The following is a 26,711-nucleotide window of genomic DNA, read 5'->3' on the forward strand; positions in this document are numbered from 1 at the left end:
TCCCACTAGGATAATGATTTTGTTTCTGTTGGATCAGTTACAAAATGGTTTACCCCAGATCTCTCAATTCATGAAGGTGTTCTGTTTTGAGATCCAGCCACAAAAGATTCAAATTTATGTTGCATTTTCACAACTATTAACATAAACTGATTTTTAAACTGAGGGAGAAGAGTACCCAACAGATTTATAAAAGCTGTTTAGGGTATACTGGCCATGGGACCTTCTTCCATACACAGATTTCTGATTTACCACATGGTAATGTCTTTATAATTATGCACAGCAGAAGTCTGACAAAGGCTTTGTTTTTACCTTTTGAATTAACTTCTGTGACAAAGTTTTACAAAGAGATAAAAGTTTAAATCACATTGGATTAAACATTTAATCACCTTTATTGTTAAGAATAGAATAATAGCAAGTGAATATGATATATGAAAATGAACATGATATATGAAAATGTATGAAAGCAACTAAGATTTATGCCTGGCACATGAAACAATTATTATCTCAGAAAATTCAAGAATAAAGTCAAAATAAGAACCCAAGAAAAATATTAAACAAAGAATTCCTCTATCTCTTACTAACTTGAACTATGAGCTTGGCAAAACACAAAACTTTCTTTGCCTCACCTTCTTCCTTTGGAAAAGGAGGATAAAAATATCTGCTCCGACTTCCTTGTAAAATTGTTATTTCTCTCAAAGCATCATCCATGCATAACAGTTACTTCTAGGGTGTAGGGAGATCATGATCAGTGAGGGGCACACAGGGAGATTTTTGGAAGCTGATACCTTTCAATTTTTTGACCTGGTTGGTGGTTTCACAGATGTTCACTTTATTCTTTAAATCTTAATTTGTTCTGTGTACTTTTCTATATGCATTTTATCTTTCATAATTTCTATACATAATACCATGTAAATGTTAGAAATTACCATAGAGTCACACACTATATAGGTATATATATATATATATATATATAAACAAAACAAACCACTGAATTTTACCAGCTACTCTTTCTGTTCCAACATTGCAGGAAAAAACTGGCTTTGTTGGATTTAATGAAAAACAGTAATGGCATACCAAAAACAATGTGCAGTGTATATTCTTAAGAATAACTCTGCCTATACAGGCAATACCTTGGAGATATTGCAGGTTCAGTTACAGACCACCACAATAAAGTGAATATTGCAATAAAGCAAGTCACATAAATCTTTTGGTTTCTCAATGCATATAAAAGTTATGTTTACACTATACTGTACTGTTTTAAGTGTGTAATAGCATTATGTCTTAAAAAAACATACATACCTTAATTAAAAAATACTTTATTGCAAAAAAATGCTAACCATCATCTGAGCCTTCAGCAAGTCTTTTTGCAATAGTAACAAAGATCACTGATCACAGATCACCATAACAAATATGACAGTAATGAAAAAGTTTGAAATATTGCAAAAATTACCAAAATGTGACACAAGGACACGAAGTAAGAAAATGCTATTGGAAAAATGGCGCTGATAGACTTGCTCAGCACAGGGTTGCCGCAAACCTTCAATCTGTAAAAAACGCAGTATCTGCAAAGTGCAATAAAACAAGGTATGCCTGTACTAGATTTCTGCCAAAGTGCTAACTTTAGATCAAACCCCACAGAAGATGCAAGACTACTGTAATAAAATCCCAATCTCAAGTAATAGTAATAGAAATAAAAATATTTAATTACAAAATGTAAAACAGCTCCAAATTCCTTTAAAGCCAGAAAATATGTAGAAATATTTAGTGTTAAATTAAAAGTCGCTTTAAAAAGTTACCCCAGAACTTTAAACAGCTCAATTTTCCCCAATTTGATTATGCCAATATTCCTAAGAAGTATTTTTTAAAGATTCTAAAAATGGCTCTTGGAAGAGATTTCAACATTTCTTTTCAGAGTCTACTAACTCAACATTTGTTTTCAGCTCTTATTAATAGAACACTGATATTTAAATAGCAAGGGAAAAAATTAAAGGGCCTTTACTTACAGTTGATCCAAGATGAGGTGGATTATCAATGGGTTTTATCACGTTTTGCCTTTGAGTAGAATCAAGAAAGACATCATCCCAGTGTCCTTTCTCAATTAATTCCTTGAAAATAAATTTGTAACCATGACTATCAAAATATGCTCAAGTTAATCACGCAACAAATAAATGTGTTTATGCTTCAGAAAATAAGACCACATTTTGGTGGAAAGAATGCATACCTTTTTAATTTTGGAAAGTTCAGTCACTGCCTGCTTATTTCCAGGTTCCAGAAGTAAAACAGTTTCAAAATCTAAAATGAATTTTTAAGAAATATAATAAATTAGTGAAAATACTTTATGGAGTTCAAAAAATTATATATTTAGTTAGTAATCCCATATTTATCTCAAGAAGTTTTACTCAGGATGCTAGGAAGCTGGTGAGCAATAATAAGAACTAACATTTACCAACTGCTATTCTAGTTGCTTTATATGAATTCTCATGTAACATGACTACAACTCTACTTTACAGTGAAACAACTGAGGCCTTGATCTAGAGGTCATCTAACTCACCAAAACTCACACTGTTAACGAACGACAGGGTAATCACCAAACATAAGACAGAATCTAAGAGAATCCCAGATAATGGAATATTATTAAGCCTTAAAAAGGAATCAAAGTCTGATATATGCTACAACATGCATGAGCCTTAGAGACGTGCTAAGTGAAACAAGCCAGAGACGAAAGGACAACTACTGTATGATTCTACTCACATGAGGTACTAGAATAGTCAAATTCAGAGACAGAAAGTAGAATGTTGATTACCAGGGGCTGGAGGAAGGGGGAATGGAGAGTTATTGTCAAAAGGGTAGAATGTTCAGAATGGAACGATGAAAAAGTTCTGGAGATGTGTAATGGTGATGGCTGACAACAATGTGAATGTACTCAATGCCACTGAGCTGTACACTTAAAAATGGTTAAAACAGTAAATTTTATGTTATGTCTATTGTACCATGATAAAAAAATGCATGGGCTACAGCTGAAGTCAGACTTAAACTGCCAGATTTAAATGAACATTCAAAACACAAAGGCTGAAAACCAATTATATAAGCATTGATGTGTCAAGAAGTTAGAAAACCAGCAAATTCAGCCAAAAGACAGATGAAGGAAGGAAATAAAAAGCAGAAATATGTAAAACAGAAAACACACAAGAGAAGTAAGTTGGTTCTTCAAAATAACTAACAGAATACGTAAAAGATCATGAAAAAATAAGAATAACTAGTATCAAGAAAAAAAGCGGGGGCATCACTACAGTCTCATATTATCCTCTACCTCCTGGTTGCTGACTCCCTTTTCATTCTTGCCTTTTTCTTGCTTTTTTCCTTCTCACCTATAATTTGAATTTTTCATTAATTTTGGTCAGATTGTACTGTATGCTATTAAAAGATAACCAGGTCCACTATGGAAGCTGAATTCCTTCAAATCTACAAACGTATTCATGATCTAAACTGTGAAAGAAAATGTACTTTTCTAGGTTCTGTATCCTTGAAACATGGGAAGGCTATGCAAATCTCTGCTTCTATAACAGGAGTGTCAACAGGAAGAGTGAGGGCCGGGTGTTATAAAAATAGTCTTACCTTGTTTGGCCTCATTAAGCTTTCCCAAAAATGTTCTTGCAGTTCCCCTTCTGGCAAAGGCTTTAGAATATGAGCCATCTAATAAAATAGCTTGTGTGCAGTCTTTTTCAGCCTCTTCATACCTATTAAACATGATAAAACGACCAAGTGGAAAAATGTAGCTTACAGCAAACTTCATATAAACTGAGTTTCTAATATAAAAATATACATACAATTTCAATTACCAGCTCCCAAATCTGTGTTTGAGGGAAAAGACTAATTTTTAAATTTTTTATTCTCACCAAATTTTGGAATCATCTGGTGAGGGAAGAGAAGGTATCAGATTAAGGGGAAGTCAGGAATGAGTCTGCTGGAAGGATGAAATTAATGATGATAAAATATGAGTAGAGCAGACAAAAGAACACCACTGCTGGCAGTGTACCTCCCCTCCAACTCTCAGTATGTACAGGTACTATAATAAAAATTATAACTGGCATTAAATCTCCAAACTTCATTAATATTTACCCACAGTACACATCACCTAAGGAAAACAGCACACACAGAACTCAGAATCCATTATATACGTGAAAGCATACCACCTACTACTTTTCATAAATTCTACTCAGTCATGCAACCAGCAATTAATTCAGTCTGAGTACTGCTTTATGACAACAAAAAGCTAAGAAAAGCTAAAAAAAAAAACAAACAATAGAAAAAACTTGAGACCCTCATATATATTAAAATGACATTAATGAATTATTGTGAATTTATTTGGCATAATAATGGTATTGTGATTATGTATGAAACATCCTTTAGGGATGAAATATCATAATGTCTCTGATTTGCTTTACAATAATTCGGGGGAAAAACAGCTGAAACAAATATGACAAAACAGGTATGGCTAGTGAACACTAGATGATTTGGTACATAGAGTTTATTATGAAAAGTTTCATAATAACAAATATTTTTTTAAAAAAGAATCTTCTGTGATCACATTCTTCCCAAGGCCTAAGTGAATGCCATTCTACATTCAAAACAAGACCTAGGGTGAAAAAGATTAAACACCTCTGAATTCTTTAATTCACTTTTCAGCAAGAGAAAGAACATGTTTGTGTGTGTTCGTGTCCATGCCCCAACCAGTATATTTTCTACTTGACTGATTATATCATTCTCCCATTCAAGATACTGCATGGTCCCCACATTTTTTACAATAAAGTCTGCAGAGCACAAAGTCGGGGGCTTGCATGATGCTCCAGCCTTATCTCTGTCACTGCCCCTGCATGCCAGCCACCATACGGACCACTTGTCCTTTCCAGAGGTACCATGGAATTTCCCACTCCTGTGCCTGTGAACCTGCACGAGGACACTCGACCTGTTTTTTCACCTCACTAATCATACTATCCCTTTAGATCTCGGTTCAGGTCAAACTCCTGTTTGAAAGAGTTGCTCTTCTCCTTGTTCCTCATCTAGTCTGTAATATCTGACAGCAGTCACTATGTAGAAGAGAAAACTTCTGATATTAACTGAATCTAAAACATACACTAGAAAAAGATACAAATAAGAGTCACATAGGGAGACCTTCAAGATGGCAGAAGAGTAAGACGTGGAGATCACCTTCCTCCCCACAAATACATCAGAAATACATCTACATGTGGAACAACCCCTACAGAACACCTACTGAACACTGGCAGAAGACCTCAGACCACCCAAAAGGCAAGAAACTCCCCACATACCTGGGTAGGGCGAAAGAAAAAACAGAGACAAAAGAATAGGGACAGGACCTGCACCTCTGGGAGGGAGCTGTGAAGGAGGAAAAGTTTCCACACACTAGGAAGCCCTTTCACTGGTGGAGACAGGGGGTGGGCAGGGGGGAAGCTTCGGAGCCACAGAGGAGAGCGCAGCCACAGGGGTGCAGAGGGCAAAGCAGAGAGATTCCCGCACAGAGGATCAGTGCCGACCAGCACTCACCAGCCCGAGAGGCTTGTCTGCTCACCGGCTGGGGCGGGCGAGCTGAGGCTGGGAGCTGAGGCTCGGGCTTTGGTCGGAGTGCAGGGAGAGGACTGGGGTTGGCGGCATGAACACAGCCTGAGGGGGCCAGTGCGCCACAGCTAGACGGGAGGGAGTCTGGGAAAAAGTCTGGACCTGCCTAAGAGGCAAGAGATCATTGTTTCGGGGTGCGCAAGGAGAGGGGATTCAGAGCACCGCCAAAACGAGCTCTAGAGACGGGCATGAGCCACGGCTATCAGCGCGGACCCCAGAGACGGGCATGGGATGCTGAGGCTGCTGCTGCAGCCACCAGGAATCCTCTGTGCAAGCACAGGTCACTATCCACACCGCCCCTCCCAGGAGCCTGTGCAGCTGCCACTGCCAGGGTCCCATGATCCAGGGACAACTTTCCCAGGAGAACGCACACGGTGCACCTCAGGCTGTTGCAACGTCACGCCGGCCTCTGCCGCTGCAGACTCACCCCACATCCGTAACCCTCCCTCCCCCTGGCCTGAGTGAGCCAGAGCCCCCTAATCAGCTGCTCCTTTAACCCCATCCTGTCTAAGCTAAGAACAGACGCCCTCAGGTGACCTACACGAAGAGGCGGGGCCAAATCCAAAGCTGAACGCCCGGTAGCTGTGTGAACAAAGAGAAAGGGAAATCCCTCCCAGAAGCCTCAGGAGCAGCGGATTAAATCTCCACAACCAACGTGATGTACCCTGCACCTGTGGAATACCTGAATAACAACGAATCATCCCAAATTGAGGAGGTGGACTTTGGGAGCAACGATACATTTTTTTCCTTTTTCTCTATTTGTGAGTGTGTATGTGTATGCTTCTGTGTGTGATTTTGTCTCCACAACTTTGCTTTTACCATTTGTCCTAGGGTTCTGTCTGTCCATTAATTTTGGGGGGGTTTTTTGTATGTTTTTTAGCATTTGTTATCATTGGTGGATTTGTTTTTTGGTTTGGTTGTTCTCTTTTTTCTTTTCTTTTCTTTTTTTATTACTTTTTAATTTTTTTATTTTAATAACTTTATTTCTTTTTTTTCTCTCTCTTTCTTTTTTTCTCCCTTTTCTTCTGAGCCATGTGCCTGACAGGGTCTTGCTGCTCCAGCCAGGTGTCAGGCCTGTGCCTCTGAAGTGGGAGAGCCAAGTTCAGGACATTGGTCCACCAGAGACCTCTCAGATCCACATAATATCAAATGGTGAAAGCTCTCCCAGGGATCTCCATCTCAATGCTAAGACCCAGCTCCACTTAACAACCAGCAAGCTACAGTGCTGGACACCCTATGCCAAACAACTAGCAAGATAGGAACACAACCCCACCCATTAGCAGAGAGGCTGCCTAAAATCATAATAAGGTCACAAACACCCCCAAACACACCACTGGACACGGACCTGCCCACGAGAAAGACAAGATCCAGCTTCATCCACCAGATGCAGGCACCAGTCCCCTGCACCAGGAACCCTACACAACCCACTGAACCAACCTTAGCCACTTCGGGAAGACACCAAAAACAACAGGAACTACAAACCTGCAGTCTGCGAAAAGGAGACCCCAAACACAGTAAGTTAAGCAAAATGAGAAGACGGAGAAACACCCAGCAGATGAAGGAGCAAGGTAAAAACCCACCAGACCAAACAAATGAAGAGGAAATAGGCAGTCTACCTGAAAAAGAATTCAGAGTAATGAGAGTAAAGATAATCCAAAATCTTGGAAATAGAATGGAGAAAATACAAGAAACGTTTAACAAGGACCTAGAAGAACTAAAGAGTGAACAAACAATGATGAACAACACAATAAATGAAATAAAAAATTCTCTAAAAGGAATCAATAGCAGAAAAACTGAGGCAGAAGAACGGATAAGTGACCTGGAAGATAAAATAGTGGAAATAACTACTGCAGAGCAGAATAAAGAAAAAAGAATGAAAAGAATGGATGACAGTCTCAGAGACCTCTGGAACAACATTAAATGCACCAACATTCAAATTACAGGGGTCCCAGAAGAAGAAGAGAAAAAGAAAGGGACTGAGAAAATATTTGAAGAGATTATAGGTGAAAATTTCCCTAATATGGGAAAGAAAATAGTCAATCAAAGTCACGAAGCGCAGTGAGTCCCATACAGGATAAATCCAAGGAGAAACACGCCAAGACACATATTAATCAAACTATCAAAAATTAAATAGAAAGAAAAAATACTAAAAGCAGCAAGGGAAAAACAAAAAATAACATATAAGAGAATCCCCATAAGGTTAACAGCTGATCTTTCAGCAGAAACTGCAAGCCAGAATGGAGTGGCAGGACATATTTAAAGTGATGAAAGGGAAAAACCTACAACCAAGATTACTCTACCCAGCAAGGATCTCATTCAGATTCGATGGAGAAATCAAAAGCTTTACAGACAAGCAAAAGCTAAGAGAATTCAGCACCACCAAACCAGCTTTACAACAAAGGCTAAAGGAACTTCTCTAGGCAAGAAACAGAAGAGAAGGAAAAGATCTACAATAACAAACCCAAAACAATTAAGAAAATGGTAATAGGGACATACATATTGCTAATTACCTCAAATGTAAATGGATGAAATGCCCCAACCAAAAGACACAGACTGGCTGAATGGATAAAAAACAAAACCCATATATATGCTGTCTACAAGAGACCCACTTCAGACCTAGGGACACATACAGAGTGAAAGTGAGGGGATGGAAAAAAGATATTCCATGCAAATGGAAATCAAAAGAAAGCTGGAGTAGCTATTCTCATATCAGACAAAATAGACTTTAAAATAAAGACTATTACAAGAGACAAAGAAGGACACTACATAATGATCAAGGGCTCAATCCAAGAAGAAGATATAACAATTGTAAGTATTTATGCACCCAACATAGGAGCACCTCAATACATAAGGCAAATGCTAAAAGCCATAAAAGGGGAAATCGACAGTAACACAAACATAGTAGGGGACTTTAATACCCCACTTTCACCAACGGACAGATCACCCAAAATGAAAATAAACAAGGAAACACAAGCTTTAAATGATACATTAAATAAGATGGACTTAATTGATATTTATAGGACATTTCATCCGAAAACAACAGAATACACTTTCTTCTCAAGTGCTCATGGAACATTCACCAGGATAGATCATATCTTGGGTCACAAATCAACGCTTGATAAATTTAAGAAAATTGAAATTGCATCAAGTATGTTTTCCAACCACAACGCTATGAGACTAGATATTAATTACAGGAAAAAATCTGTAAAAATTACAAGCTCATGGAGGCTAAACAATACGCTACTTAATAAGCAAGAGATCACTGAAGAAATCAAAGAGGAAATCAAAAAATACCTAGAAACAAATGACAATGAAAACATGACGACCCAAAACCAATGGGATGCAGCAAAAGCAGTTCTAAGAGGGAAGTTTATAGCAATACAATCCTACCTCAAGAAACAAGAAACATCTCAAATAAACAACCTAATCTTACACCTAAAGCAATTAAAGAAAAAAGAACAAAAAAACCCCAAAGTTAAGAAGAGGAAAGAAATCATAAAGATCAGATCAGAAATAAATGAAACAGAAATGAAGGAAACAATAGCAAAGATCAATAAAACTAAAAGCTGGTTCTTTGAGAAGATAAACAAAATAGATAAACCATTAGCCAGACTCATCAAGAAAAAAAGGGAGAAGACTCAAATCGACAGAATTAGAAATGAAAAAGGAGAAGTAACAACTGACACTGCAGAAATACAAACGATCATGAGAGATTACTACAAGCAACTATATGCGAATAAAATGGACAACCTGGAAAAATGAACAAATTCTTAGAAAGGCACAACCTTCCAAGACTGAACCAGGAAGAAACAGAAAATATAAACAGACCAAAAACAAGCACTGAAATTGAGACTGTGATTAAAAATCTTCCAACAAACAAAAGCCCAGGACGAGATGACTTCACAGGCAAATTCCATCAAACATTTAGAGAAGAGCTAACACCTATCCTTCTCAAACACTTCCAGACAAAGACGTCTCAGAGAAAGAAAATTACAGGCCAACAGCACTGATGAACATAGATGCAAAAATCCTCAACAGAATACTAGCAAACGGAATCCAACAGCACATTAAAAGGATCATACACCATGATCAAGTGGGGTTTATCCTAGGAATGCAAGGATTCTTCAATGTATGCAAATCAATCAATGTGATACAGCATATTAACAAACTGAAGAATAAAAACCATATGATCATCTCATTAGATGCAGAAAAGGCTTTCAACACAATTCAACACACACTTATGATAAAAATCCTCCAGAAAGTAGGCATAGAGGGAACTTATCTCAACATAATAAAGGCCATATATGACAAACCGACAGCCAACATTGTTCTCAATGGTGAAAAACTGAGACCATTTCCACTAAGATCAGTAACAAGGCATGGTTGCCCATTCTCACCACTATTATTCAACATAGTTGTGGAAGTTTTAGCCACCGCAGTCAGAGAAGAAAAAGAAATAAAAGGAATCCAAATTGGAAAAGAAGAAGTAAAGCTGTCACTGTTTGCCGATGACATGATACTATACATAGAGAATCCTAAAGATGCTACCAGAAAACTACGAGAGCTAATCAATGAATTTGGTAAAGTAACAGGATACAAAATTAATGCATAGAAGTCTCTTACATTCCTATAAACTAATGATGAAAAATCAGAAAGAGAAATTAAAGAAACACTCCCACTGACCACTGCAACAAAAGAATAAAATACCTAGGAATACACCTACCTAAGGAGACAAAAGACCTGTATGCAGAAAACTGTAAGACACTGATGAAAGAAAATAAAGATACAAACAGATGGAGAGATATACCATGTTTTTGGATTGGAATAATCAACACTGTGAAAATGACTATACTACCCAAAGCAATCCACAGATTCAATGCAATCCCTATCAAACTACCAATGGCATTTTTCACAGAACTGGAACAAAAAATTTCACGATTTGTATGCAAACACAAAAGACCCCGAATAACCAAAGCAATCTTGAGAAAGAAAAACGGAGCTGGAGGAATCAGCCTCCCTGACTTCAGGCTATACTACAAAGCTACAGTATCAAGACAGTATGGCACTGTCCACAAAAACAGAAATATAGATCAATGGAAAAGGATAGAAAGCCCAGAGATGAAGCCACGCACATATGGTCACCTTATTTTCGATAAAAGGAGGCAAGAATATACAATGAAGAAAAGACAGCCTCTTCAGTAAGTGGTGCTGGGAAAACTGGACAGCTACATGTAAAAGAATGAAATCAGAACACTCCCTAACACCATACACAAAAATAAGCTCAAAATGGATTAAAGACCTAAATGTAAGGCCAGACACTGTAAAACTCTTAGAGGAAAACATAGGCAGAACACCCTATGACATAAATCACAGCAAGATCCTTTTTGACCCACCTCCTAGAGAAATGGAAATAAAAACAAAAATAAACAAATGGAACCTAATGAAACTTCAAAGCTTTTGCACAGCAAAGGAAACCATAAACAAGACCAAAAGACAACACTCAGAATGGGAGAAAATATTTGCAAATGAAGCAACTGACAAAGGATTAATCTCCAAAATATACAAGCAGCTCATGCAGCTCAATATCAAAAAAACAAACAACCCAATCCGCAGACGGGCAGAAGACCTAAACAGACATTTCTCCAAAGAAGATATACAGATTGCCAACAAACAAATGAATGCTCAACATCATTAATCATTAGAGAAATGCAAATCAAAACTACAATGAGGTATCACCTCACACCAGTCAGAATGGCCATCATCAAAAAAATCTATACACAATACATGCTGGAGAGCATGTGGAGAAAAGGGAACCCTCTTGCACTGTTGGTGGGAATGTAAATTGATACAGCCACTATGGAGAACATTATGGAGGTTCCTTAAAAAACTAAAAATAGAACTACCATATGACCCAGCAATCCCACTACTGGGCATATACCCTGAGAAAACCATAATTCAAAAAGTCATGTACCAAAATGTTCATTGCAGCTCTATTTACAATAGCCAGGACATGGAAGCAACCTAAGTGTCCATCGACAGATGAATGGATAAAAAAGGTGTGGCACATATATAAAATGGAATACTACTCAGCCATAAAAAGGAACGAAATTGAGTTATTTGTAGTGAGGTGGATGGACCTAGGGTCTGTCACACAGAGTGAAGTAAGTCAGAAAGAGAAAAACACATACCTTATGCTAATACATATACACGGAATCTAAAAAAAAAAATGGTTATGAAGAACGTAGGACGCAGATGTAGACAATGGACTTGAAGACACCAGGAGGGGGAAGGGTAAGCTGGGACGAAGTGAGAGTGGCATGGACATATGTATACTACCAAATGTAAAACAGATAGCTAGTGGGAAGCAGCTGCATAGCACAGGGAGATCAGCTCAGTGCTTTGTGACCGCCTAGAGGGGTGGGATAGGGAGGATGGGAGGGAGACGCAAGAGGGAGGAGATATGGGGACATATGTATATGTATAGCTGATTCACTTTGTTATAAGGCAGAAACTAACGCACCATTGTAAAGCAATTATACTCCACTAAAGGTGTTTTAAAAAGTCACAAAATAGTTCTTTCAAATTAAAAAATACTGTTAACTTGTCATAATATACTTCTGTGGTTATCAACTAAAGCAATAAAACACAATAAATTAGAGCTCTCATAAATGTAAATATAATCACCTATTAGAAGGTATTATTCTTGGCACTAGTCAAACCTAAAAATGTAGGCCTTACAATTTTTAAATCATGTGCAATTCTGGAATAGCAAAATTCAAAATTTTCCTAAGTTAGTAAGATATGCAATGATCTTTTACTCTGACTAATCAAAATAATACACTTCTAATGTGTCTATTAATTTCAATGAGGTTAAATATACAATCAAAATTTTCTTATATGATAGAGGTTCCTATCCTGAGATCCTGTGAGAGATCTGAAAACTTGGTTGGGAAAAATACTGTACCCTTATTTTCATTAACTTTCAAATGAAATGCAGCTTTCCTTTCAATTACAAGCGTAGATAACAAACCACAGTAGTAAAAACAGTACCTATGACTTTGTCACCAATAAAAATCAGTTATTTTCATATCACATTACATTTGTTACAGACATCTTTAAGATAACACAACTACTTCAGGAATACAGTGGCAGTTTAACCTGCTGTTTGTTTGCATGTGATCATAGTACCCCTGTTTATAAATGCTCTTACGACACAGCTGGCCAGCAACCAGGCAACGCTGTCCCTAGCAGTCACTCGAATGCCAAAGAATGAAGCCATATGTTATCACACTGGTATAATGTAATCATCTGTGCTGCTTTCTGGGCATTACCTAGACGTACTGGTTGATCAATATGTGGAAGATGTGTCAAAGAACACCCCCAAATTCTAGTGGCTTTATTCAAACTTTCACAATAATATGTCTTTAAAAAATTTTTTAACTTTAACTTGCCTGTATTTTTATTTTTAACTTGCCTGTATTTTAAACATAGTTTCTCATTTTGTACTATGTTAATTTTTAAAAGTATGTATACCAATGTATCACAAATTTTAATATTTTTAAAACTCTATTTCAACATAGTTGATTTCCTTTGTAATCCTAAATGTATCACTATGCAGTTAAAAATATTATCTTGAGAAAGGTGCACCATGCAGCCCAAGTGGTCTACGGCACCAGAATAGTTTAGAATCCTTACTTATAATATTTATAGGAATTTTTAATTCTGTAACTAGTGTGTAAAGTATTATTACAACAGATTCAAAGACATAGTTTCTGTCATCAGATATTATCCTGCTGACTGTCCAACATGGAGCCCTTGAGTGCATCCAGAAATATGTGGTTAGTATCACAGAACCAAGTTTTAGTTGTATATGTAATCAATCAGCAGTTTCAATGACAGCAATTCCCTTTTGTTATATATGTATACACTTCCAGGTAAGATTCTGCCCAAAGGGTTCTGAGGTTAAAAATAACTTTCAAATCACTAATTCAGAATAACATAAAGAAATAAAAGAAGCGTTAAATTGTGTAATGCCAGAGCATTAAAACTGGAAAAATATTTTAGAGCTAACTTTTACTGAATATGTACTATGACACACATACACAACTCTCTCTCTCTAACTTAAATGCTTAGAAGTAAATGAATTAAATTTATTATTTAGCTAATATGCCAATTTATGGTAAATTTCATTTTTCATCTTGAAAAGAATTAAAAGTAACCAATACTTACTTCTGAATCTTCAGATAGGCCATTGCTCTATTAGCTGGAAGAAGGGCATTAGCGCCATCTGCTGCTATCCCTCGAGTATAGCATTCGATTGCTCTTTCATATTTCCCCTCTTTGAAAAATGCATTCCCCTGTCATTTTGGAAAGAAGTATGGAGAAGAATAAAAAAGAAAATGCAAAAAAAAAAGTTAGTTGAATTCAAATCTTTAGCAACACTGCAAGTATACCCATCATTATTATATCAGTAATTAAACTATATTTTAATTGCTAAAAATCCATGATACTTGTTTTAGGATCTGTTAGTTTGGATTGCTTTTCCAATGGTGTTAACCTCTTTTCAGTACTAAAAAAAAGTATGCTACTATATTACCTTGTGGCATTAACCATTATTTTATTAATTAAGATTGGACAAAGCTTAAATTAAAAACACATTTTAATAAATATAGGCCCAGGGGTTTCCCTGGTGGCGCAGTGGTTGAGAGTCCGCTTGCCGATGCAGGGGACACGGGTTCGTGCCCCGGTCCGGGAAGATCCCACATGCCGTGGAGCGGCTGGGCCCGTGAGCCATGGCCACTGGGCCTGCAAGTCTGGAGCCTGTGCTCCGCAACGGGAGAGGCCACAAGAGTGAGAGGCCCGCGTACTACAAAATAAATAAATAAATAAATAAATAATAAATATAGGCCCAGGGGCTTCCCTGGTGGCACAGAGGTTAAGAATCCACCCGCAAATGCAGAGGACACGGGTTCGAGCCCTGGTCTGGGAAGATCCCACATGCCGTGGAGCAACTAAGCCCAGGTGCCACAACTACTGAGCCTGCACTCTAGAGCCCGTGAGCCACAACCACTGAAGCCCGTGCGCCAGAACTACTGAAGCCCGTGTGCCTAGAGCCCGTGCTCTGCAACCAGAGAAGCCACCACAATGAGAAGCCTGGGCACCGCAACGCAGAGTAGCTGCCGCTCACGGCAACTACAGAAAGCCCGCGCGCAGCAACGAAGACCAACATAGCCAAAAAATAAATAAGTAAATAGAATTTTATAAATAAATAAATAAATATAGGCCCGAATATTATACTCTTTAGTAATATTAGAATCTGTACAGGGAATTCCCTGGCGTTCCAGTGGTTAGGACTCCACGCTCTCACTGCTGAGGGCCTTGGTTCAAACCCTGGTCAGGGAACTAAGATCCCACAAGCCACAAGGCACGGCCAAAAAAAATAGAATCTCTACAGAAGAATTTCAAAACTCAAATAATTTTTGTGAAAGAACAGAGTATCAGACTGTACAGCTCACTCTTCAGTAACATTAATATACCTAAACATAGGATAAATTAAACTGTATTGGAATGTGTATACTAGAGTTCACTGTAACATTTATTTCTAATCAGAATCAGATATATCACAATCAATAATCATTCCATAAGTATTTGTTGTGGGTCCATGAAAGGCTATAATATGTTAAATTAAATCTCAACTCAGGATTTCTAAAGAAATTTTTATCAGAAATAGTTCAGTGGGAGTTAATGAAAAATAAGTAAGAATGAATTGTAATTTATTTGTATTTTAAATTTATAACCACAATATGTAAATATATGTTAAAATGCTCAAAAATAATTTGTTTCCTAAACTTAAATACTTTTTTAATATTATGTATTAAGTCATCAATTACTCAAAGTTTTAATTAGTAGGCCCCAGAAGTTTTAGTATATTTAAGTTTCAGTTTCTACTGAAGAAGAATTTTAATATAATATTAGGAAAGACAGAAACTTAATTGATACACAAAAAGCTAAGAGTAAGCTCAGAGAAACATATATTTGTTGGAATCCTGGATTACCCGATCTTTCTCTGAAATGGCCTGCTGTTTATTCTGTTGCTCTTCAATTTGTTTTTTCTCTCCTTCAGCTGACTTAATCATTGTATCAGCTTCCTCTGGATATGAGTTTTCTTTGGAAGTTAAAGCCTAGGAGACATAGCAGTCAGCTAAAATAAAACAAGTAATGGAAGACGCATACATATTTGACTTTAAAACAATAAATTATTCAAATATATTAGAATTCCTGCCACATTTCAAATCATTAAAATAATATTTATGCCAATTCAAAATCTTTCTACTTACTAAAATAAAAAGAAAAGAAATTTAATGTGTATCTTATTCCAATTAAAATAAGTTATATTCACTAAAGACAGTTGTTCATTTATTTATTCAACAAATATTTATTGAATTTCTACACTGTTCTAGGAACAATTTTCAAAAATAAAGAAGGTAATTTGAGACCACATCACCAAATTTCTCAAATTTAATATTCATAGTCATTATTTGACCTAGGACAAAACACGAAAATACACAATACAGTTCACAATTATAATCAAGTTGATATATCTACCAACAGATTTTATGTGCAATAAGTAATGGCAATATTTAAAGGCAGACTTTCCCCAATCATTGTCACTTTTTTATCAAAGTTTCAACAGATGGCAAAATAATTATAACTGATTCAACAGTAAAGTAAAAGGAATATGTAACTGTTCAGTATCATTTGACAGCAAATTTTACATTTAAGTACCTATTTTCTTACTGTTAAAAAATTAGTATTATTTTTGCTATATAGACCATAAAGATGGAGCAACTTTAAAACTATACAAAATCAAAGAAATATGCAAAAGTACAAAAATCAAAGCACAAGCCAAATCAGAAAAATCAGTGAGATAAAGAAAAATGATTCTGACATCTAGGAAAAAGTGAAGCAGCAGTAGTTCTAAATATCTCAGACAACTTTTTAAGATAATAACTAATTAAGAATCTTTAAATACCATTATACCACCTCTAGCTTACACATTTGTTTAGTAAAAAACTCTATAGTACAAAGAATTAAAAGTAGAAAAATGTCTATGTTACATAGTACAAAGTCTATGCAAAAACCTTTACTTTATCAAATAAAAGTAATAAGTAATGTACTTAATTTAAATAACCAGTTTACCTGATTAATTTTCCTGAGTTCATTTGTAGCTTCAAAGTTATTGGGTTCCAGTTCTAATACTTTTTCATAATCTGAGTAAAACAGAAGATAAAGAATATTTGAAAGACATATGAGATTAAAAAACTGGTATAGAACAACAATCATTTGCTTACATGTGACAAATAGGTAACTATCCTGTAGCCAAATTAAGAGGAACTAAGAAACACTAACATTATGCCACTGGACTGCCTCCATTCCCCCAGGACAGACAAAACCCTGACAGAATCCTTGTGACAGATCACCTTCTTCTACCAGCCCCGGGAAGAATACTTGCTATCATAAGTTATACTTCATAAAACCAAGAAGGAGCACAATCTTTCAGACATCAGCGTCATTCAGATTTTGTGATTTGTACTATGCAAACCTATTTTATGGAATAATGGAAGGCTTAGAATTTACAAATAAATAAAAATGTGTTAAGGCTTTACATGCATTACCTCTAGCCTCATAATAGCCAACAAGATGTTTTAATCCCTATTTTACAGATGAGAAATTGAAAATCAGAGAAGATACGTAATCTTCTCCTGGTCACACAGCTCATGGTCAAATGAGAATTTGAACCAAAGTCTAATTGGTGGCAAATAACATGCTCTTTTCCCAAAATATCAAGACACATTTTAAATTGCAAAAATGAGTTTTATTCAATAATAGACAGATCTCTGAAGGTAGTAACTGTCATTCTCTATTATTCTTCGTATAGCATCAGTTAAATTAAAATTTTAAATCATTTTTTAGATATGGATGACTTGGAAAATATTAATACCTTTTTTGGCATCCTCTAATTTTTGCAAAGCAAATCGAGCAGCACCTCGTCTTGCATAAGCCTTTGTATAACTTCTATTCAAGGCAATTGCTAAATTACAATCAGACTCAGCAACAGCAAATCTACAATTTAAAAAAATAAATAAAAATCATCTGTTAAACCAAAACTTCAAAAAATTTGTTTCTGAAATCTCTGAAAAGGGAATTTACTTCCCAATTGAAGGCATGTTTCCCATCTCCTTTTAGTGAAGCCCACTAAAATCAATAATTCCTGATGGTGAGACTTGAGCACTGCTCCCTTTAAAGCAAAGAACAAAAATGCCCACTATCACTGCTTTTTCTCAGTACTGTGCTAGAGGTCCTGGCCAATGTAGTTCCATAAGAAAGAAATAACAGCCAAAAGAACTGTAAAGGAAGGAACAAAACTGCCATTCTTAGATGATATGATGGTCTACCAAGAAAACTCAAAAACAATCTGGAGACACTGTTAGAAATAATGAAAGTTTAGCAAGGCGGCTACTCTACTAGAGATCAGCAACAAAAAACTCATAAATTTAACAAAAGATGTACAAGATCCATATGCAGAAAATTACAAGACTGTCTTCAAAGACATCAAAGAAGTAGAGCAATTTCACATTCATCTATAATAAGACACAAAAACACAACAATATAATTCTCTCCAAACTGATCTATAAATCCAAGCAATTGTAATTAAAAGTTTTCAAGGAATTTGACAAGATGATTCTAAAATTTATACTGATAAGTAAGAGTTCAAAAATACCCAACATTCCTAAAGGATAATAAGGTAGGAGAATGCCCTATACCAAATACCAAGAAATTATAATTATAATGCTATACTAATTAAAGACAGTGTGGAATGGTTATAGTAATGGGCAACAGATCAACGTAAAGAATAGAGAGATGAAAAAGAGATCCGTGCAAACTTGACATATGACAACAGTGGAATTGCAGATTCATGGGGAAAGCATGGATATTCAACAAATAGGTCTGAAACAACTGGGATATTCATGTGAAAAGATATGAAACTGGAATTCTACCTTCAGCATATATAAAAAGACTTAAGCGTGAAAAGTAAAACTTTTAGGAGTAAATATAGGAGACTGTTACGAACTCAGGGAAGGAAACTACTTTAACAAATCGTATTTTTCAAAGTGCCAACATTTTACAAAAATCAATAAATGAAACACATTAAAATTAAAAATTTCTGGGACTTCCCTGGCAGTCTGTAGTTGAGACTCTGAGCTCCCAATGCAGGGGGCACAGGTTCAATCCCTGGTTGGGGAACTAAGATCCCACATGCCACATGGTGGGGTCGAAAAAATAATAATAATAATATATTTTTAAAAAATAAAATTAGGTGGCGCAGTGGTTGAGAGTCCGCCTGCCGATGCAGGGGACACAGGTTCGTGCCCCGGTCCAGGAAGATCCCACATGCCGCGGAGCGGCTGGGCCCATGAGCCATGGCCGCTGAGCCTGCGCGTCCGGAGCCTGTACTCCGCACCGGGAGAGGCCACAGCAGTGAGAGGCCCGCGTACCGCAAAAAATAAATAAATAAATAAAAATAATAATAAAAAATTATATTAAATTAAAAATTTCTGCTCACCAAGACTCCATAAAAAAAGGAAAATCAACTACAAATTGAGACAAGATAATTATTATAAACACTAAAGAATTAGTATCTAGAATAAAGAACTCTTAAAAATCAACAGCAAAACAGCCTAAGAGAAAAATGGTCAAAAGATAGACATTTCACAGAAAAAAAATAAATAAGTGGTGAATAAACATATAAGAAGATGCTCAACCTCATTAGAAATTGGGGAAATGCAAGTTAAGGCCACAGTGAATTAACATTTTACACCCCCTAGACTGAAAACAATTCAGAAGCCCAATTATACACGTGTTGGTAAAGATACGGAACATTCACTCTTATACACTGCTAACAGGAATGTTACAACTACCCTTGTAGCAACTGGTTACCACCATTTAAAGTTGAACCTGTGCACATCCTATGACCCAGCACCAAGAAATAGGTACAAGAGTGTTCACAGTATCACTGTTGTTAAATAAGAAAGGGAAGGAGGGTGGAAGGCAGGGAAAGAAAGCAGGGAGAAGAAAAGGAAAGAGAGAAAGAAAGGAACAAACCAACAATCCAGCAACCGGAGAATGGATACATAATGGTATATTACTAAAAAGGAACTGCATATAACAGTGAAAATGAGAGATCTACAGCTATATGCAAAATACAAACAAATCTTAGAAAGATACTATTCAAAGAAATAGACAAGCCACAGAAGACTACATCCAGTATGAAATACTTTTAAAGCTCAAAAATAAGCAATGTTATACAATATATTATTTAAAGATACATACATATATAATGAACTTTTTTTTTTTAAATCAAAAGAATGATATACAACTCAAGATAATGGTTTACTGGGAGAGATCAGGATATGGAAAAGAATATCAAAGGTAGCTTCAAAAATAATGTTCTGGTTCTTAAGCTGGGTGGCAGGCTCATGCAAGTTTATTTAAAATTTTTCTTCATCACTTACATAGTGTAGATATCAAATATTATAAAATGTAAATATTCCCCTAATTTGTCAGGATATGAATAGCACGAGTTTCAAAGATCTAAAAATATTCTATTTAAAACAGTAAAAACTCAGACACCAATATAGTTCGTATTTCCAAATAATTAAAACAGTAAGCATGTCCTCCTTGATGGTATTTGTCTTTTTAAAATTTCTTATGATAGGTCAGTTCCCTGCTTAGGATTAAGACCATACACATTTATGTTCTTCAACATTAAGTATTTATTTAAAGGGTATGACTTAAACAAATGTTGAAACACATTTTGAGTTTACCATAATAAAAGTTCTCTGTGTTAAACAGTGGATAAATAATTTTTCAAAATAATGAAGCAAAATTAATTTATAAAAAATTTTTACCCAGCTGACTTTTTTTGCACCTGTGAATTAGGTAAAGAGCATCATTACTCAACTTTTAGAGGAGGAACACCTCGGTAAAGTGGGCTACAGGAGCAGGGTTTGAGCACCTGAATGTTTAAAATGGCTTAAGTAAAAGAACTGAATAAAAGGGAGAGTTACAAAAATTTGTAGTTGAAAAGAAATGTAAAACTTTTTCAAGCGTTCCCACACATTTTATCACGAAAGTTTTTTTTTTCAAGTCTCCATATACACATAAAACATTCACACACATTATGGAAACTCCTTACTTTTTCAGTCTAAAGTACGCTGATGCTCTGTTTGTTGGCAACACAGGGTTATATGGGTCAGCACTCATGCCTTTGGTGTAGCATTCGATCGCTTCATCATATTTTCCTTGTTTGAAGTGTTTATTACCCTGAAAAAGCATACGAGTCAGATATATACTGGCACAGAATTCCAGAGCCATTTTCTTTCATTATTATCCATCTCTTCCTATCTCATTAGCCATGTGATCAAGGCTCACAGGAAAGGCAAGGGAATTAAGCAAAGTGGTCTTTTTACAAGTGCTAAAATTCACTACATAGTCATAGTTTGGTCACAATCCAAGAGCCCTGGCAGAAAAATGAGTAAAATACCTAGCATTATATACTTCTTGTTGACAATATGAACCCACAGAAATGTAACAAAAGAAAGGCACAAAGATAAATTTTAATCTGAAAGAGTGCCACCTCTTTGAAAAGCAATATAGCCAGTTTTACAATAATGAGGCATTCCTCAGGGAGATGTTGAACGTTCCAAAAAGCAACCAAAGATGGTCTGTGATATGGAGGAGTGGGATATAATGTCCATGTCAAGAATCACGCGCTGATTTGATTAGTATTTCAGTCTACTACTTAAAGCCCTGGAATAACTCTCTGTATGCTCCAAGCACTTTACATATAATAATTCATTTAATAACACAGCCACCCATTGAGGTTCAGTAATAATATTAATCTTATTTTACAGCTGAGAAAACTGAGTACACACAGGCAATTTAAAGAACTTGTCACAGAATGTGAACCTAGATAATCTGGTTTCAGAGCACATACTCCTAACCACTACACTGTACTGCCTCCCGATAGCGATATAGCCAATAACAGCTTAAAGTTTGAACACCCCCTAAATTATGCTGTAGAAATCTTGGGATGGACATGATCTTCTACATATCCTGCTTACTTGAAGGAACCAACGGCTAACCTAAAGAGTACCTTTTCTTTTAGAGCAAGAGCCTTTTGTGAATCTACATGAATCCCATCTTCTTCTGACTCCGATTCTTGAGACACAGAATCATGGGTACTCTCTTCTTTGTCAAGCTCATCAAGGATACTGTCCTGAAATCAAAAGTAGGGAAACAGTGTTCATGATTACATGACCATTAAAAACAGAAGATAAACTCCGCCCCCCCCAAAAGAACATTCAACAGAACATTAAGTTGTTACAATCTAAGGACCTAAAGGCCTACAAAAGCAACTCAAGTAACCTCTCATTCTTAAGACTAAACCCAGACAAAAGGGTATTCTTGCTTAGAAAACCAAGATCCAAACCACTTAGAGAATCTGACTTTGAATTCATAAAGTAAGCTAAGTCAATAGAGTCTAAAAATCACCCCTAAATCACAAACTATTAGCAGTGAAGTATTATTCCTTTACGTAAGAGAAGTTTGCAAATAACCCCAAATCTATGTAATTGCATCCAACAGCAGAGAAAGGTTTTGTCTAAAAACCTTTTTTTTCTCTTATTTTTAAAACAAAAACTGCTTGTAGAGCACAATTAACTCCTGATTCTCACAGCAACTTCATGTGTTTCACTTGAAGGAAATGACAAATAGAAGTTAGTTAACTCACTCAGGGTCACTCAGCTAGTAAGTGGCCAAATGAGGATCTGAACCCAGGCAGTCTGCCTCCTCCAGAGGGCTCTCAATGACTATATTATACTGTTTCTCAGTCTATTCCAAATATAGCTGACTCTACCAAAGAAAATACATAAGATGCTAGTCCAGCAATTCCCAATCTCTTTTGACTCACACATTCCTTTCATGGTAATGAATCATTTCATGGACCCCATCAGTATTTTTTAATCATTTTTTTTAGCACATATAATAAAAGAATGATTTTTAGTTAGAGATTTTTCTTTTTTTTCCCGCACCACTTGGCTCACGGGATCTCAGTTCCCCAGCCAGGGACTGAACCCAGGCCACGGCAGTGAAAGCCCAGAATCGTAATCACTAGGCCACCAGGGAACTCCCTAGTAAGAGATTTTAAACCAGTAACCATTAAAGAGTTCATTAAAACTCATGTAAACGGGGCTTCCCTGGTGGCGCAGTGGTTAAGAACCCGCCTGCCAATGCAGAGGACACGGGTTCAAGCCCTGGTCCGGAAAGATCCCACGTGCTGCAGAGCGACTAAGCCCGTGAGCCACAACTACTGAGCCTGTGCTCTAGAGCCCGTGCTCTGCAACAAGAGAAGCCACCGCAATGAGAAGCCCGCACACCGCAACAAAGAGTAGCACACCCTCTTGACGCAACTAGAGAAAGCCTGCACGCAACAACGAAGACCCAATGCAGCCAAAAATAAGTAAAATAAAATTTAAAAATTTATTTAAAAAAACTCATGTAAACAAAAACTTAATTATATAAACAAAATCCTTTCTGTATTTAACAATATACTATTTTAAATAATTTATGTAGGAAAAAATTGTTGATAAATTAAAAAACAAAATAAGACCTATGCTTAGTTTCATTGAAAGAACATTCAAAGATGGACTGAAATTTAGCTATGTGTTTTAGCATGAAGATTCTAGAAATTCCATCAGCCTACCAAGATTAAAGCCAAGACTGTCCAACCCTGTTACACAGACAAGTGTAGAAAACTAATAGCAGCAGAACACCAAAGCCGCTGCTCAGATCTGAACTAGAATGGAACAACCATGACTGCACTGGCCACACAAACCAGGAGTTCAATCAATATCTGTTGAATGAATAAATGACTGTAGAAAGCAACTCTCTAAGAAATCATCTGACATGATGCCTTTTAGGAAAGGGCATTATAAGAAGATTCCAATTTATGGAAAGGAAAAGGCTACATAGAAGGAGGTAAAGTTACAAAAAATGAAAGCAGACTAAATAATACTTAGCAGAGAATAAATCATGTTCAGAAAGTATCATTTCCAACAGTAATAAATTCAAGACCCAAAATCATACTTCTCTTGCATCGAGACATTACTAAAGCAGATGACATACTATTTAAATAATAATGTGTGCTCTCTCTGGACTCAATTAGCCTTGGTTTCATTAAGAAAAATACAACCAGGGCAGAAGACCTAAATAGACATTTCTCCAAAGAAGACATACAGATGGACAACAGGCACATGAAAAGATGCTCAACATCACTAATTATCAGAGAAATGCAAATCAAAACTACAATGAGGTATCACTTCACACCAGTCAGAGCAGCCATCATCAAAAAGTCTACAAATAATAAATGCTGGAGAGGGCGTGGAGAAAAGGGAACCCTCCCACTCTGCTGGTGGGAATGTAAATTGGTTCAGCCACTATGGAGAACAGTATAGAGGTTCCTTACAAAACTAAAAATAGAGCTACCATATGATCCAGCAATCCCACTCCAGGGCATATAACTGGAAAAGACAAAAACTCTAATTTGAAAACATACATGCAGCCCAATGCTCCTAGCAGCACTATTTACAATAGCCAAGACATGGAAGCAACCTAAATGTCCATCGACAGAGGAAGGGATAAAGAAAATGTGGTACATATATACAATGGAATATTACTCAGCCACAAAAAAGAATAAAATAATGCCATTTGCAGCAACATGGATGGATATGGAGATTATCATACTAAGTGAAGTAAGTCAGACAAAGACAAATGTCATATGATATTGCTTATATGCAGAATCTAAAAAATAAAAAAAAAGACACAAATGAATTTATTTATAAAACAGAAACAGATTCACAGACTTAGAGAACAAACTTACGGTTACCGGGGGGAAGGGTCGGGGCGCAGGGATAGATTGGGAGTTTGGGATTGACATGTGCACACTACTATACTTAAAATAGATAACCAACAAGGACCTACTGTATAGTACAGAGAACTCTGCTCAATATTCTGTAATAACCTAAACGGGAAAAGAACTTGAAAAAGAATAGATACATGTATATGTATAACTGAATCACTTTGCTGTACACCTGAAACTAACACAACATTGTTAATCGACTATGCTCCAATATAAAATAAATATTAAAAAGGACAAAGAAAAAAGTGATACAAATGAACTCACTTACAAAACAGAAACAGACTCTCAGACATAGAAAACACTTTATGGTTACCAAAGGGGGAAGTGGGGGAGGGATAAATTAGGAGTTTGCGTTTAACAGATATACACTACTATATATAAAACATAAACAATAAGGACCGACTATAGCACAGGGAACTATATTCAATATCTTGTAATAACCTATAATGGAAAAGAATCTGAAAAAGTACAGATAAGTGTGTGTGTATATATACATATAAAACTGAATCACTTTGCTGTACACCTGAAACTAAATTGTAAATCAACTATACTTCAATTTAAAAATTAATTAATTAAAAATAAATGTTTTATAAAAAGAGAAATACAACTAATTTGAAAAACCATTTGGCAGTATCTTCTAATGCTAAATGCATATACAAACTATGACCAAGCAAATACCATCCCAGGTGCTATATCCATCAAAAGACATGTACAAGAATGTTCATAGCAGGTTTATTCATAACGGCCCCAAGCTGAAAACAACTCAGTGTATATCAATAGGAGAATGGATACACAAATTGTGATATAGCCACACAATGGAATTCTGATCAGCAATGAAAAAGAACAAACTTCTGCTACTGACAGTACAGATCAATCTCAGACAATAATAGCAAAAGAAGCCAAACAGAGAACAGTGCATACTGTACGATACAACTGTAAGAAATTCCAAAACTGGCAAAACCTATCTACAATATTAGAGATCACTACAGTGGCCACCTTTGGGAGGTAATCAACCGAAAAGGGAGGTTTCTGGGATACGAGAAATGTTCTATATCTTGATCTGGATGGTAGTTTCTCAGTTTTGTACATGAGTGAAAATTCAGGAAGTTGTACATTTAAGATTTTGGGACTTTACTGTATGAATGTTATACCTCAATAAAAATGTTAAAACAAAAAAGTGCAAAGAAAATAATACACATAAAAATCAGAATAGTAGTTACCTCTGAAGATAGAGAGGAGAAAAGAAGATGGGACAGGGAAGGAGCACAATGGCAGCTTCAATGGGACTGAAAAACTTCTCTTTATGTTAGGTGGTGGGTTTATGTATTCATTTTATTATCATGCTTTAGAACACGTATCTCTACAAACTATTTTGTATGAATCAAATATTACATAATGAACACTTTTAAAAAGACTAAAAGCGAGTGTGTATTCCAAATCAACCTAACAAAATCAACCCTTAGGGTGGGTCAGAGTCTAGAATAAGGTTGGCCAACAGGTTCCCGTTCACAGGTTCCCGTTCACAGGTTGGCCTGACAGTGGCTGCTTGGAATACTGGGTAGAGGGTTATGAGGCAGAGTAATTAATTCTCCAGCTACACTGTGTCTCATGTGTGGGAGATGGGAGGCATGCACCACACCAGCCTAGAAGGGCCCTTCCTGAAATCAAGATAGCCCTAATTCTATTGTCACGCAGCCCTAGCCCTAAGACTAAACTCAAAGGCGTTCTCTTTTAGCCAGTATTCTACAGGTCCTTCAGTCTATTAAAAAAAAAAAAAAAATGTTGGTAGAGTCCTTCTTTTCTCATATTATTACTATCTTAGAATTCTGGCTGTTTAAGGGTTAGAGATGATGAAGAGGAAGGAGGTAGGCACAACTATAGGTGGAGAGGTCTTTGTGGTGATGCAATATTTCTGTACCTTAATTGCAATGGTGGTTACCCAGATCTACAGGTCATAAAATGGCAAAGAACTATACATACATTGCACCGATATCAATCTCCTGGTTTTGATACTGTACTATAGTTAAATAAGATGTAA

General features: G+C 36.3%; 1 protein-coding gene across 2 annotated transcripts in view; it reads right to left on the reverse strand.

The window, feature by feature from the left end:
* Nucleotides 1-26,711, reverse strand: part of RPAP3 (RNA polymerase II associated protein 3) — a 41,743-nt gene that overhangs the window by 10,790 nt on the left and 4,242 nt on the right. For both annotated transcript variants that reach the window (XM_067696305.1, XM_067696306.1), the window contains exons 4-12: nt 21,851-21,973; nt 20,891-21,018; nt 17,636-17,757; nt 16,834-16,904; nt 15,690-15,815; nt 13,864-13,991; nt 3,616-3,737; nt 2,222-2,292; nt 2,004-2,105 (exon numbers count right to left, since the gene is read on the reverse strand). In XM_067696305.1, the coding sequence (XP_067552406.1) occupies nt 2,004-2,105; nt 2,222-2,292; nt 3,616-3,737; nt 13,864-13,991; nt 15,690-15,815; nt 16,834-16,904; nt 17,636-17,757; nt 20,891-21,018; nt 21,851-21,973 (993 nt within the window). The remainder of the gene's footprint in view (nt 1-2,003; nt 2,106-2,221; nt 2,293-3,615; nt 3,738-13,863; nt 13,992-15,689; nt 15,816-16,833; nt 16,905-17,635; nt 17,758-20,890; nt 21,019-21,850; nt 21,974-26,711) is intronic.

Source organism: Pseudorca crassidens, chromosome 11 (assembly GCF_039906515.1).
Source record: "Pseudorca crassidens isolate mPseCra1 chromosome 11, mPseCra1.hap1, whole genome shotgun sequence".
NCBI classification, from domain to species: Eukaryota; Metazoa; Chordata; class Mammalia; order Artiodactyla; family Delphinidae; genus Pseudorca; species Pseudorca crassidens.